Source organism: Fundulus heteroclitus, chromosome 22 (genome assembly GCF_011125445.2).
Source record: "Fundulus heteroclitus isolate FHET01 chromosome 22, MU-UCD_Fhet_4.1, whole genome shotgun sequence".
NCBI lineage: Eukaryota > Metazoa > Chordata > Actinopteri > Cyprinodontiformes > Fundulidae > Fundulus > Fundulus heteroclitus.
The window spans coordinates 2767812-2782581 of NC_046382.1; the positions used below are offsets into that span (position 1 = coordinate 2767812).

The following is a 14770-nucleotide window of genomic DNA, read 5'->3' on the forward strand; positions in this document are numbered from 1 at the left end:
GAGGAGCCGCAGCGGCGGCGGCTTCAGACTCCGGGCTCAGCCGCTCATTTCCTGGTCCTCCGTCCAGCAGCTCCCCGCCCGAACACCCGCAGAATGTACCGGTACCTCGGAGGACTAGTGGCCCGGGGAGCGAGCGGGCTCCTGGCCCCCACCGCCGAGTCGGCGCTCCCCGTGTCCGCCTCCCTGCTGCGGCGCCGCGGCTACAGCCAGGCCGCGGACCGGGACGACGACCCGAACTTTTTCTCCATGGTGGAGGGCTTCTTCGACCGCGGAGCCGCCATCGTGGAGGAGCAGCTGGTGGAGGACCTGAAGACCCGGGAGACGCTGGAGCAGAAGAGGAAGCGGGTCCGCGGCATCCTGCGGATCATCAAGCCCTGCAACCACGTCCTGAGCCTCAGCTTCCCGATCCGCAGGGACAGCGGCGAGTGGGAGGTGATCGAGGCGTACCGCGCGCAGCACAGCCAGCACCGGACGCCCTGCAAGGGAGGTGAGAGCCCCTGGTCTCACCTGTGGTCTCACCTGTGGTCTCACCTGTGGTCTCACCTGTGGTCTCACCTGTAGCTTCACCTGTAGTCTCACCTGTAGCTTCACCTGTGGTCTCACCTGTAGTCTCACCTGTAGCTTCACCTGTGGTCTCACCTGTAGTCTCACCTGTAGTCTCACCTGTAGTCTCACCTGTAGCTTCACCTGTGGTCTCACCTGTGGTCTCACCTGTGGTCTCACCTGTAGTCTCACCTGTAGCTTCACCTGTGGTCTCACCTGTGGTCTCACCTGTGGTCTCACCTGTAGCTTCACCTGTGGTCTCACCTGTAGCTTCACCTGTGGTCTCACCTGTGGTCTCACCTGTAGCTTCACCTGTGGTCTCACCTGTAGCTTCACCTGTAGTCTCACCTGTAGCTTCACCTGTAGTCTCACCTGTAGCTTCACCTGTAGTCTCACCTGTAGCTTCACCTGTAGCTTCACCTGTGGTCTCACCTGTGGTCTTACCTGTGGTCTCACCTGTAGCTTCACCTGTGGTCTCACCTGTAGCTTCACCTGTGGTCTCACCTGTGGTCTCACCTGTGGTCTCACCTGTGGTCTCACCTGTAGCTTCACCTGTGGTCTCACCTGTAGCTTCACCTGTAGTCTCACCTGTAGCTTCACCTGTAGTCTCACCTGTAGCTTCACCTGTAGCTTCACCTGTGGTCTCACCTGTGGTCTTACCTGTGGTCTCACCTGTAGCTTCACCTGTGGTCTCACCTGTAGCTTCACCTGTGGTCTCACCTGTAGCTTCACCTGTGGTCTCACCTGTAGCTTCACCTGTGGTCTCACCTGTAGCTTCACCTGTAGCTTCACCTGTGGTCTCACCTGTGGTCTCACCTGTAGCTTAACCTGTGGTCTCACTTGTAGCTTCACCTGTAGCCTCACTTGTAGCTTCACCTGTGGTCTCACCTGTAGCTTCACCTGTGGTCTCACCTGTGGTCTCACCTGTGGTCTCACCTGTGGTCTCACCTGTAGCTTCACCTGTGGTCTCACCTGTAGCTTCACCTGTGGTCTCACCTGTAGCTTCACATGTGGTCTCACCTGTAGCTTCACCTGTGGTCTCACCTGTGGTCTCACCTGTAGCTTCAGCTGTGGTCTCACCTGTAGCTTCAGCTGTGGTCTCACCTGTAGCTTCAGCTGTAGCCTCACTTGTAGCTTCACCTGTGGTCTCACCTGTAGCTTCACCTGTGGTCTCACCTGTGGTCTCACCTGTAGCTTCAGCTGTAGCCTCACTTGTAGCTTCACCTGTGGTCTCACCTGTAGCTTCACCTGTGGTCTCACCTGTGGTCTCACCTGTAGCTTCACCTGTAGTCTCACCTGTAGCTTCACCTGTGGTCTCACCTGTAGCTTCACCTGTGGTCTCACCTGTAGTCTCACCTGTGATTTCACCTGAGTGGGAGGAGATCAGCTCGTCCAGGTGAAGCTACGGAGGAACCAGGATTATCGCTGATAAATCATAGAACCATGCGTCTGTTTATTATAAAAAGTTAAATGATTTTATTTTGACCTCCATGTTTATCCAGGTTCTCTAGTTCCTCCTCCTCCAGGTTTACCTTTCATTTGGTTCTCCTGGAGAACCGCAGCCAGGTCTGTTCTGAGCGGCACCGGTTCCCATCTTACCTGCGGGTGACAGGGTTCTCCTGGTTCCCCTCATGGTTCTCTCGCTTTGCAGACTGCAGTATAAAATATTTGGTTCTACTTCTCACTGCGGATTAGAACAGGAACACCATCGGGTTTCAGGTGACCCGGTTCTAGTCAACCTGGACCTGCTCTGAGAAGTTCTGTGATGAACAACACATGAAGAGGAAAAACAAAGGACCCGGTTCTAGACTCCAGGAGAACCCCCCCCCCCCCCCACACACACACACACCCTGGTGGAGCCTGGTGGAGCCATTAGAACTATTAGAACCATTGGAACCTCTGGAACCATTATGACTGTTAGGACTTCTAGAACCGGTGGAACATTAGAACCTCTACACCCGTTTGAACTCTTAGAACCTTTGTAACCATTACAACATCTAGAACCATTGGAACCATTAGAACTGTTAGAACCTCTAGAACCATTGGAACTGTTAGAACCTCTAGAATCTTTGGAACAATTTAAACCGTTAGAACCTCTATGACCATTGGAACCTTTGTAACTGTTAGAACCATTAGAACTATTACAACCTCTAGAACCATTAGAACTGTTAGAACCTAGAACTCTTAGAACCTCTAGAAACATTGGAACTTTTGTAACTGTTAGAACCTCTAGAACCATTGGAACAATTAGAACCTCTAGAACATTGGAGCAATTAGAACCTTTAGAACAATTGGAACCTATAGAACCATGGGAACCTTTGTAACTGTTAGAACCATTAGAACTGTTAGAACCTCTAGAATCATTGTAACCATTAGAACCTTTAGAACCTGGCAGCGATAGTGGAACAGCAGAGAAGTTCCTGCAGAGACTTTTCAGCATCAACAGAACCGCAGCAAACTTTCTCACAGTGAGGTTTAACAGAGAGCCCGGTTCTGGGCCGGTTCCGGGTCGTTGGTTCTGGTTCTGCAGCAGCGGCGCTTTGCTCTGGGAACCACTGTTAATCTTTGCTGTTCTAAATGAAGCTGGGGAACCAGCAGCTGGTTCTACCTCTGAAGTTCTGATGGAGCAGAACTTCTCTTCATGCTTAGCAGAACCTGGAGCGGTTCTGCCTGGAGCGGTGATCTGGTTGTTCTGAGGCCCGGTTCTGTTGCTTCATGTCCGGGTCGGCCTGCCGCTGCAGGCGTGTTCTGGGCGGTCCGTCGGCGCCGGTTCCCTCCCCTGTCAGGAATGCTGGCATTCGGGTCGGCGCATGTTCCTCTGCAGAACCTCTGCAGCACCAGCGCCTCACTGAGTTCTGTATTCTGCAGAACGGTTCTGAAAAGATCCAGATGGTCCTGAAGTGGACCTAAACTCAGGAACCAGAACCAGTTCTGGTCCACTCAGATGTAAATTCAACCACAACATCCTAGTTGTTCTGGTCTTGAACGGGTCTTGGGTTCGCTGGTTCCTTCTGGTCCAAACCCGGGAGCAGAACCAGGACCAGAACCGACTCCTACATGTTTTAGTTCTGTCTGTCTGAGGTTTTGTTAGAACCTCTGGCTCGGTTCTGCTTCTGGGCCCGGGTTGAATCCCTCAGCCTGCGGCGCTCCCAGCAGGAAGAGGCCCGGTTCTGATCCACGGGGGAACAGGGTGTGGTGCCGGTGATCTGGGCCGGGTTTGGGTTCTGAAGGTAGAGCTCAAAGGTCCAGCTGAGGTGTTCTGACCCGTTTCCCTCTGCTGTGTTTGTGAGGACAAAGTCCGGTTCAGTCGGCAGAACCGCTTCCTGCTGCGACCCGGGACGGTTCTGGTTTGGGTCGGTCCTGGCGTGTTCCGGAAGTTCTGCAGAACCGGAACATGCAGAAATCCTGGTTCTGAGCAGAAGCTGAGGTGTCAGAACCATCAGAACCGGTTTTTACTGCTTTGTTTGGCGACCCGGTTTGATCCCGGCTGCACACGTGTTTGGACCTGAACCTCTATTGATTCTGGGACCGGATCTGAAGCGGGCCGGGTCGGCTGGAACCGGCCCGGCTGGTTCCACCTCTCAGTACTTTTCCAGTCGGTCCAACCGGGCCGACAGGCAGAACGGGTCAGAGGTGTTTGTTCTGAGTCAGCCCGGTGTACTGTTCCTTTAAACGGGCCCGTTTGGGTCGGCACACCCGCCTTCCTGTAGAGTCTTTGTCTCCAGGTTCTGATTGGAGCAGAATACGGACCTGCAGGTTCTGATTGCAGCAGAATTCGGTCCTGCAGGTTCTGATTGGAGCAGAATTCGGACCTGCAGGTTCTGATTGGAGCAGAATTCGGACCTGCAGGTTCTGATTGCAGCAGAATACGGACCTGCAGGTTCTGATTGCAGCAGAATACGGACCTGCAGGTTCTGATTACAGCAGAATACGGACCTGCAGGTTCTGATTACAGCAGAATACGGACCTGCAGGTTCTGATTGCAGCAGAATACGGACCTGCAGGTTCTGATTGCAGCAGGATTTGGACCTGCAGGTTCTGATTGCAGCAGAATACGGACCTGCAGGTTCTGATTACAGCAGAATACGGACCTGCAGGTTCTGATTACAGCAGAATACGGACCTGCAGGTTCTGATTGCAGCAGGATTTGGACCTGCAGGTTCTGATTGCAGCAGAATACGGACCTGCAGGTTCTGATTGCAGTAGAATTCAGTCCTGCAGGTTCTGATTGCAGCAGAATTCGGACCTGCAGGTTCTGATTGGAGCAGAATTCAGTTCTGCAGGTTCTGATTGCAGCAGAATTCGGACCTGCAGGTTCTGATTGCAGCAGAATTCGGACCTGCAGGTTCTGATTGCAGCAGAATACGGACCTGCAGGTTCTGATTGCAGTAGAATTCAGTCCTGCAGGTTCTGATTGGAGCAGAATTCGGACCTGCAGGTTCTGATCGTTCTGGTTCTGTCTCACCAGCAGTGAGGCGGCCCATTACAGCAGAACCGGTAGTGGTTCTGGTTCTGGTCTTTTATTCTTTAAATTGATTTTGCTGTTTTTATTTTATTTTATTTTCGGTTCTGTTTGTTTTCCCCGGCACAGGCTGGTTCTGATGAAGGCCCGGTTCTGTTGGTTCTAATGAGTTTAAATTTTTTCCTGGTTAAATGTTCGGCCTTTAGCTCAGAACCGGCGCGGGAAGCCCGGTCCAGAAAAGGTTCTGTTCCAGAAAATCTTCATGGGTCGGAGTGAACCGGTCCTTAACCAGAACTTTGACTGACCAGGAGGTCCAGTACCGGTTCTGAAGTCGGATCGGGCCTGGTTCTGTTAATAGCTGTTGATTTTTGCTTTGATCCAGTGGTTGGTTCTGGGTCCAGAGCCCGGCTAAAACCTCCACTGGAGGATCAGCTGAAAGACTTTGGTTCTGTAGAGGTCCGGTCCAGAGGGACCAGAACCGGTTCTGGACCTCTGTTCACTGATGTGTGTGTTTCAGGGATCCGGTTCAGCACCGACGTGTCGATGGACGAAGTGAAGGCGCTCGCCTCCCTGATGACCTACAAGTGCGCCATCGTAGGTCAGTGACCCGCCCACCAGAACCAGCACCGGAACCAGAACCGACCAGAACCCAGACCGACCAGAACTCTGACCAACGGGAACCCAGACTAACCAGAACCGTATTCATAACCAGAACCGTAGTCATAACCAGAACCCAGACTGACCAGAACCCAGACTGACCAGAACCCAGACTAACCAGAACCCAGACTAACCAGAACCCAGACTAATCAGAACCCAGACTAACCAGAACCCAGACTAACCAGAACCCAGACTAATCAGAACCCAGACTAACCAGAACCCAGACTAACCAGAACCCAGACTAATCAGAACCCAGACTAACCAGAACCCAGACTAATCAGAACCCAGACTAACCAGAACCTGCCGTTCCAGATGTACCGTTCGGTGGAGCCAAAGCTGGAGTGAAGATCAACACCAAGAACTACACGGTAAGCTGCTTCACATTAACCCGGACTGAACAGAACCACGCCGGTACCGGTACCGGGTCATAGGGATGTTACTAAACCCACAACAGGATGATCAGCAGAATGTTGGGTCGGTTCTGGAACAGCGACCAGGCCAGAAACTGGACCGGAACCATCAGGTCATAGAGGCGGCTGTGAGGGAAACGGGTCAGAACAGAACTGCAGAGGAACCAGCTGATCACAGCTTACCAAGAACACCTGATGGGACCGACTGATCTGGGTCAGAACCAGAACCAGCCATAAACCCACTTTCTGGTTCTGAAGTCTCCTCTGCAGCAGCTCCACAGGGAAGATCTACTGGACCTCCTGAGGAGGAGGAACTGGACCTGAGCTTCTTAAGGGGTTCTGGTCTTTTGGTCAGTGGTACCGGAGTGGTTCTGCTCAGTGGTTCTGCTCACTCTGACCCGACGGTCCCGGTCCAGTTGAAACCATCTGATTCTCTGAGGAACACAGTCGGATCCGGCTGGTTCTGAACCCGGCGGGTCGCTTGGTTCAGTCAGTGCCAGCACCTTTAGTGTCTGCCGTGGTTCTGGTTCTGTTAACCCGGGTTCCCTGGGTTATTCTGTAGATAAACGGGTTTGACCCAAACAGCAGGCGGCTGCGTGTAAGTTCTGTTCAGGTCGGGTTGAAGTCGGATCAGAACCGTCCTCTGACCCGTGTTTGTGTTTCCAGGACGCCGAGCTGGAGAAAATCACCCGGAGGTTCACCATCGAGCTCGCCAAGAAAGGATTCATCGGTGAGAGAACCGGGTCGGTTCTGGCTTCACAGAACCCGGGCCGTGTCGGTTCTGGCTTCACAGAACCCGGGCCGGGTCGGTTCTGGCTTCACAGAACCCGGGCCGGGTCGGTTCTGGCTTCACAGAACCCGGCTGGTCAGAGGAGAGGTCCACAGGAACCAGAACCCAGAAATGACACAAACCCGCTTCTCACCCAGTAGAGAGCAGCTGGAGATCCTGAGCTGAAGGAAGGAACCGGATCAGGACTAGAAGGCTAGGAGGCTAGGAGTCAAGGGATTAGGAGTCAAGCAACTAGGGTACTTGGAGGCTAGGGGACTAGAAGGCCAGGTACTAGGGGACTAGGAAACTAGGGAGTATGAGTCTGTGGACTAGGAGACTAGGAGGCTGGGGACTAGGAAAGACAGGAAGTAGTTGTTCTGTTTCCTGTCTGGACAGGAAACGGCTTTTATTCTGATAGTTTTGAAGCTGATCCAGTAACTGGACTTGTGGTTCTGGTACCAGAACTTCTGGTTCCTTGGTGCTGTGTGTCCTTTAGTCCCCCTGAGCAGCATTATTCCAGTCGGGTCAGAACTCAGGTCCAGTAACACAGACGGAACCCGAACGTTCAGGCTGGGTCGTTGCTTCATGAACCCTAGACCATCAGAACTCAGAACTCTGGCCCGGTTATACCTGGTTCTGTCCACCCAGCAGAACCTCGTTTAGCGTTCCGTCCAGAATTGGCTGTGAATCTGCTGGTGAACATGGAGCAGCATCAGGACCTCCATCGTCCTGCTGCTGGAGCAGAACCTCATGATTATGACTTTGGTTCTTGTGGACCCGTCTCAGCTCCTCCTTATGGTTCTGTAATGTTTGTTCTGTCCTCCAGGACCCGGCATCGACGTTCCTGCACCCGACATGGGCACCGGAGAACGGGAGATGTCGTGGATCGCCGACACCTTCGCCACCACCATGGGACACAACGTGAGTCGGACCTCCGCACCCTCAGGAACCCTGATCCAGAACATGTTCCTCACGTTCCTGCCGGGCTTAGAACCTCAGGAAAAGATGTTCTGGACCAGAATTCAGTCTCTGAAAGTAGAATGGGAGGCAGATCCTTTAGCTATCAGGCTCCTCCCAGTTTTGGTCCGTGAGGCAGACACCCCGTCTACTTTTAAGACTAATCTTAAAACTTTCCTTTGTGACAAAGCTTCTAGTCAGAGTGGCTACCTCTGTGGTTTTCCTCTCCACTGTCGCCTCATGCATGCTCAGTATGAGGGATTGGGTCAGACATCAGGCTGCGGTCTGATTGGTGCTTTTATCTCCAGGCAGGAGTTTCCAGAAGAGGTAGAACTTCTGAAATCAGTCCAGAAACCTTTGGTCCACAGAGACCAGAACCTTTATAGCAGATTGTTCTGGATCAGCACCAGAACATGAGCAGCTTTACATGCAAACAAAGGAAATGCGTGTAGGCTGGTCTGGTCACCAGGGGGCGCTGTTGCACTGCAGAGGGATTAAACCTGAGTGCAGCTAAACGTGGACTGAAGGAGTTTGTGGAAGCAAACAGGGAACCATCTACAGGGGAAAGGAACGTGTGAATAAATAAAAACTGACTATAACTAAAGGTCTATTTATGGGTACATATTTCCACACTAGACGGTCTGAACGTCTCCTCTTCCTCCTCTTCTTCGTCAGGACATCAACGCTCACGCCTGTGTCACCGGGAAGCCCATCAGCCAGGGAGGGATCCACGGCCGGATCTCCGCCACCGGCCGCGGCGTCTTCCACGGCATCGAGAACTTCATCAACGATGCGTCCTTCATGAGCCAGATCGGGATGTGTCCCGGCTTCAAGGACAAGACCTTCGTCATCCAGGTAGGTCCTCCTCTTCCTCACCACCCACCGTGGATCAGCTGAGAGCTTCATACCTTTGAAGGTCCTGGAGTCTCCAGCAGCTTCTCAGCCTCCTGCTTCTCATGGGGTTCCTCAGGGTTCCTCAGGGTTCCCCAGACATAGATATAGTTTATAAAGAGTAAAATTAATTATATGAAATATAGTTTATAAAGAGTAAAATTAATTATATGAAATATAGTTTATAAAGAGTAAACTTCAAGTACTCTGCCTCATTTTAAGTATACAACAAGTTTACTCGCAGTACACTTTAATAAAGTACGTTTTACTAAGGGCTGTTTTTTAAGAAATAAAGCATTTGTGGTTAAAATGTCTGATTTAAATCCAGTATAACTGTGATTATGTGTTTATATGATTTACTGTGAAGGTTTATTGCGGTTTATTAAATCGATTGAAGACGTGTGACATCACTGGGCGATAAACCGTGAGAACAACCAGAACTGGTTTATATTATTCACAGAACAGCTTCACTGCATTAATGTAGCTGTGAAAATATGGTGATGAATAATATTAATAAACTGCTGAGAGCATAAAACTTCCTGTAATAGTAATTTGTCTTTAATATTAAGATTTTCAGCCGTTTTCTGTGTTTTATTGATAAAGTTCATGCTTAGCTAAAACTAACAGGACTCTCCTGTTTAGTGTCATTAGTTCTGACTGCTGGGACGTCAGGCTAAAAATCTTAGATTGTTAATATCATGTAGTTTATAAAACAACTAGAAGGTCTATAAAAAAGTTCTAGTTGTTAGAAATGGTTGTTATAGAACGTATGTAGCTGTTATAAAATGTAAAAGGGAGTCTGGGTCATTTTCAGAGCGACTTTTTCAGTCCATTAAGAGTGAAAACCATAAAAGTTTCTGACCCATTATGTTGGGGGGGGGGGGGGGGGGTTATGTTATGTTGGGTCAGACACTTATGTTGTTCTTCAAAGGGGGAAACATTTAAGGAACCATTGGTGGAACCAGTGTTAGTCCTGTTGTGTAGATCAGCCGTCGGGATCCTTCCAGTCACTCTATATGCTGATGATTCTCTGTTTTACTCTGAATCTCCTCCTGATCAGCTCCTCTGTAGCCACCTTTAGTCCCCCCCCCCCCCCCCTCTGTCAGCTGATGGTCAGCTGATGGTCAGCGCTCCTCCGCTGTGTCTGCAGGGCTTCGGGAACGTGGGTCTCCACACCATGCGCTACCTGCACCGCTACGGAGCCAGGTGTGTGGGCGTGGCCGAGATGGACGGCAGCATCTGGAACCCTAAAGGGATGGACCCCAAGGAGCTGGAGGAATACAAGCTGGTCTGTTAACGACCACTGGAACACTGCAGCTCTAATTGGCTCTGCTCTTCTTCGTGGGTTTCTGGCGTTAGCGGCGCCGGTACCGACCTCTTCACTTCCTGTCTGCAGGCCAACGGCAGCATCGTGGGCTTCCCGGACTCCTCGCCCTACGAAGGGAGCCTCCTGGAGGCCGACTGTGACATCCTGATCCCCGCCGCCAGCGAGAAGCAGCTGACCAAGAGCAACGCTCACCGGATCAAAGCCAAGGTACCGGTTCTGACCGGCTAGCGGACCGGCACCGGGCCCAGAGCCGTTAACCTGACCAGAACTCTGTGGTCCTGTCAGATCATTGCAGAAGGCGCCAACGGTCCGACCACGCCCGAGGCCGACCGCATCTTCCTGGAGAGGAACGTCCTGGTGATCCCGGTCAGTGGGCGCTACCGTGAGTTCTGCGGGCCGGCGCCGGTCCGGTCGGTTCTGTAAAGGTCTCCTCTCCCGCTGCAGGACATGTACCTGAACGCCGGCGGCGTCACCGTGTCCTTCTTCGAGTGGCTGAAGAACCTGAACCACGTCAGCTACGGCCGCCTCACCTTCAAGTACGAGCGGGACTCCAACTACCACCTGCTGAGTGAGTCGGGCCGCCAGAACCTCCAGCAGAACCTCCAGCAGAACTTCCAGCAGAACCTCCAGCAGAACCCCCACCAGAACCTCCAGCAGAACCTCCTGCTGCCCGTTCTGGTTCTAACCACACGCTTCCTCCTCAGTGTCCGTCCAGGAGAGTCTGGAGAGGAAGTTTGGAAAACACGGCGGCGCCATTCCTGTGGTTCCCACCTCTGAGTTCCAGGCCCGCATCGCCGTGAGTGTCCCTCCTCTTCCTCCTCCTCTTCCTCTGCTCCTCCTCCTCCTCCTCTAACGGTTCTGTCCCTGCAGGGAGCGTCTGAGAAGGACATCGTCCACTCGGGTCTGGCCTACACCATGGAGCGCTCTGCCAGGGTAACGCACACACAGCCTCACCAACCCTGCAGAACCTCTGAGGCGGTTCTGGAAAGAGAACCAGAACCTTTGAGCTCTTCTCCCCGCCGCTGATTTCAGGTTCTGGTGGTTGTTCAGGTGTTGGGTAGCCTTCCAGAATCTTTTCACAGTTTATCCTTCTTATGGAGCTGAATCAAAGTGTCCCTGAGAAGCTGAAGTGTGCAGATGGTCATCAGGAGGTGAGAGACGGTGTAGATAAACCTCATCGGATCAGAACCAGTGGAACCAGTGGAACCAGCACCATGTTCAGTGGAGATGAGTCTGGACCACCTTTGGACTTGTTCTGCTTAAACTAAGTCTAGATCCTGCAGAGGACATCCCACAATCCCCTGCTCTGTCCTCTCCTGGACTGAGCAGCTCCCAGACCACACAGTGATGCTGAGACAGAAATGCTTTCTATTGTAGCTCTGTAGAAGTTCTTTAGCAGCTCAGAGGGAAGTCCAGACCTTCTCAGGTTCCTGAGGAAGAGGAGCCGTTGTTGGGCCTTCATCACCAGGTGGTAGGTGTTCTCAGTCCAGGAGAGGTCAGTGGAGATGTGGATGTCCAGGAACCTCCACCACCTCCTCCTGTATGTAGAGAGGAGGTGTTCAGTTCTCCTGGACCTGCTGTAGTCCATCATCACCTCCTTGGTCTGACTGGTGTTCAGGATCAGGTTGTTCCTGGAGCTCCACTGTGTCAGACTGCTGACCTCCTCCCTGTAGAGGGACTCATCATTGGTGGAGATCAGACCCACTACAGTGGGTCTGATCTCCACCAATCCACAAACTTCTCCACTGTGTCTGTGGGGGGGCAGCAGGACAGTCCTGGGTGAATAGAGATCTGGGCTGAGGACACAGCCCTGTGGTGTTCCTGAGGATCAGTGGAGCAGATGTTCTCCATCCTCACCTCCTGGGTCTGATGGTGAGGAGGTCACTGATCCAGGAGCAGAGAGGAGAATCCATGCTGTGGAGCTTCAGAGCCAGCATGTCTGGGAAGGAACGGCGTCCTTGATGGACTTCATGAGGATCCTCTAGAAGTTCTTCATGGTGACGGGGGTCAGAGCGATGGACAGGATGGTTTATGGGGAACAGGAAGGATAACGGAGGATTTCAGACAGGCAGTAGGCGTGGAGAGGCTGAAGATGTCCAGATGTCCTGCTAGCTGGTGATCTAAGACTGACTCCATGTCTGGACCTGCAGCCTGGTTGGTGGTGACCTTCTGGGAGGAGGTCACCTGGTGGAGCTGCAGGATGAAGATGTCCAGATGTCCTGCTAGCTGCTAGCTGGTGATCTAAGACCGACTCCATGTCTGGACCTGCAGCCTGGTTGGTGGTGACCTTCAGGGAGGAGGTCACCTGGTGGAGCTGCAGGATGAAGATGTCCAGATGTCCTGCTAGCTGATGATCTAAGACTGACTCCATGTCTGGACCTGCAGCCTGGTTGGTGGTGACCTTCAGGGAGGAGGTCACCTGGTGGAGCTGCAGGAGGAGAGGCTGGTGGTTCTCCTCTGGTGGAGGAGATGTTCAGACTCCCTGAAGAAGCTGTTGTAGGTGTCAGGGAAAGCGGGTCGTTACTGGGTCGGTTCTGATGCCTCCACACGTTTGGTGGTTCTGGACCAGAACTGCAGTTTGGTTCTCCCTCCACATCCAGTGGAAGCTCTACAGACGGTTCTGGTCGTTCTGATCCTGAACATGTTCTGGTTTCCTGTACTGTGATCTGTGGGGCTTTTATTTTGACAGTCAGCGTTTCCTCTTCCTGTCACTGCAGCAAATCATGCGGACGGCCAACAAGTACCAGCTGGGCCTGGACCTGCGCACCGCCGCCTACGTCAACGCCATCGAGAAGATCTTCAAGGTCTACAGCGACTCGGGTCTCATCTTTACATAAAGTTCTGGTTCTCCCGCCTGAGGCGACCCGTCTGGGCCCGCCGGTCCTGCCTTCATCGGCGGCGCCGCTCCTTCGCTGCTCCTCTTCCTCACCACTGCTGCTGCTGCTTTCTGCACTCAGAGGCCTTAGAATGAAACCGGGCCAGAACCAGGTGGACCAGGTCCAGCTGCTCAGATCAGAACTCCAGCACCACACCGTTGGGTTCTGGTTCTGACGGTCCGGTTTGTCCATGTTTCCATTTATTCTGATGGTGATGAACCCAATGTGGATCAGAACCTTAAACCCAGGGTGGAACCTACTGAAGTTCTCCGGCACAGAATTAACGACCGGTCCTTCTGGGTCTCCACGTGGTTCTGGCCACATGGTACCATGTGCCTGATCCACAGAGACCCGGTCAAAGCAGCTGGTTCTGGTTCTGATGTTGGAGCAAAGACTGGGTTCCTTTGTTCCTTTCTCTGCTTTAAGTTCTGCTGTTCAGATCCAATTCAAGACCCGAGGACCGGTTCTGTTACACATTTAAGTCTGACTCCTCTGAGACTGGAAGTCCAAAAAGTCTTAACGGTTCTGTTACCAGTACAGGAGGAGAAGACCTAAAACCCCACCAGAACACGACCCAGAACCAGAACCGAGCTCTGAACTGGATCGTCTCTGAAACCAAAGAGAACCGCCCAGAAAACCAAAATATGAAAACTTTCAGGTTTTCCTCCATTAAAATGTTTCTGATTTAAACTTTTTAGTTTCACCGCCTACATAAAACCTGTAAACGTCTAAAACACCAACGGGAACTTGCACTCTTATTATAAATCTATTTATAAAATGTTTATTGTAAATAAATAAACCCCAAAGTGAATGAATGTAGGAATAAAACACAAATTTCTGTTAATCAGTTCTAGATTAAATGTTCAGAATAATCTCATTATAATAAAGTATTTAGTTTTATTTGGGTTAATAATGGAGGCCAGTAAACATCCCAACATTGTTATTAAATAAGAAGCTTTAATAAACCGAACTTTTCAAACGTTTATATTGTGATTTTCCTCCTAGAGACGGAATAATTAATTTGTCGTTTAAAGTATAAAATCCTCCAGTTTATTATTTCCGGGATCTGGACCTGTAGTTGTTCTGATTCTGAACAGTTTCTCTGATAATCTATGCAAACCCAGGAGGTCGTGCTGCGGCCGGCCGTCACAGCGCCCCCTGTCTGCGGCCTGCAGACTGCAGCGCTTCATGGAGCCAGTCTGCTGAAGCAGGGCCTCCTCTCAGGGTGGGGGCTATTTTTTACGTTTATTATCTGTCTGCTTTGGTTGAAGCTGCTTTGATCTGTCTTTGTTTTTTAGAGGAAGTTTAAGTGAAATAAAGCACAAATAAAGCCTCTCCTGTTGTTTTGTGTCGTTTTGTTGCGTCAGTAAAAGCTGTTGCTGCAGCTTTTATTGCTGTAAAATCCTGGATTCTCATCAGGACGAGATAAATGGTTTAAATGCATCAGCTGTGCTTTTCATCTTAGGCTCATTTTGACCCAATACTTGAAGTATTTAAAGTATTTAAGTCTGGATGATTTACTATAAATCAACTAATTTAATAGTAATGTAACATAAATGCTGTTTTAAGTTATATGTATTCACTCCCTAATCAACATTTTGTGTTCTGGAGCCAGAACTCATGAATAAAAACGGCTAAAAAGAACAAACTGCTGTGTTGTTGTTCCTGCCGGTGGGCGTGTCCTCGGCCGCCGCGTCCACCAATCAGCTGGCCGTGTTCCCGTCGGGCTCCGGAATTCCCCCGCAGCTTCGGGGCTTTCCGACTCTGCTGGCAGCCCGAGATCTCCATGACAACAGCCCCGATCTGCGTCAAGCTGAGGCGGGAGCGCGGGAAGCGTTTCCGGGGACGCTTCAAAATAAAAGCAGCAGAACCTGCCGA

General features: G+C 51.5%; 1 protein-coding gene across 1 annotated transcript; it reads left to right on the forward strand.

Annotated features, from left to right (window-relative positions):
• The first annotated feature begins 68 nt into the window (after positions 1-68).
• On the forward strand, positions 69-14227 carry LOC110366399 (glutamate dehydrogenase, mitochondrial). The gene is made up of 13 exons (XM_036126202.1): positions 69-487; positions 5523-5603; positions 5975-6030; positions 6739-6802; positions 7668-7762; positions 8474-8653; positions 9840-9977; positions 10086-10223; positions 10302-10382; positions 10461-10584; positions 10721-10812; positions 10887-10949; positions 12734-14227. Exons 1-13 carry the CDS (start codon positions 94-96, stop codon positions 12851-12853), a joined length of 1626 nt encoding a protein of 541 aa, XP_035982095.1. The 5' UTR covers positions 69-93; the 3' UTR covers positions 12854-14227.
• The last annotated feature ends 543 nt before the right edge of the window (positions 14228-14770 follow it).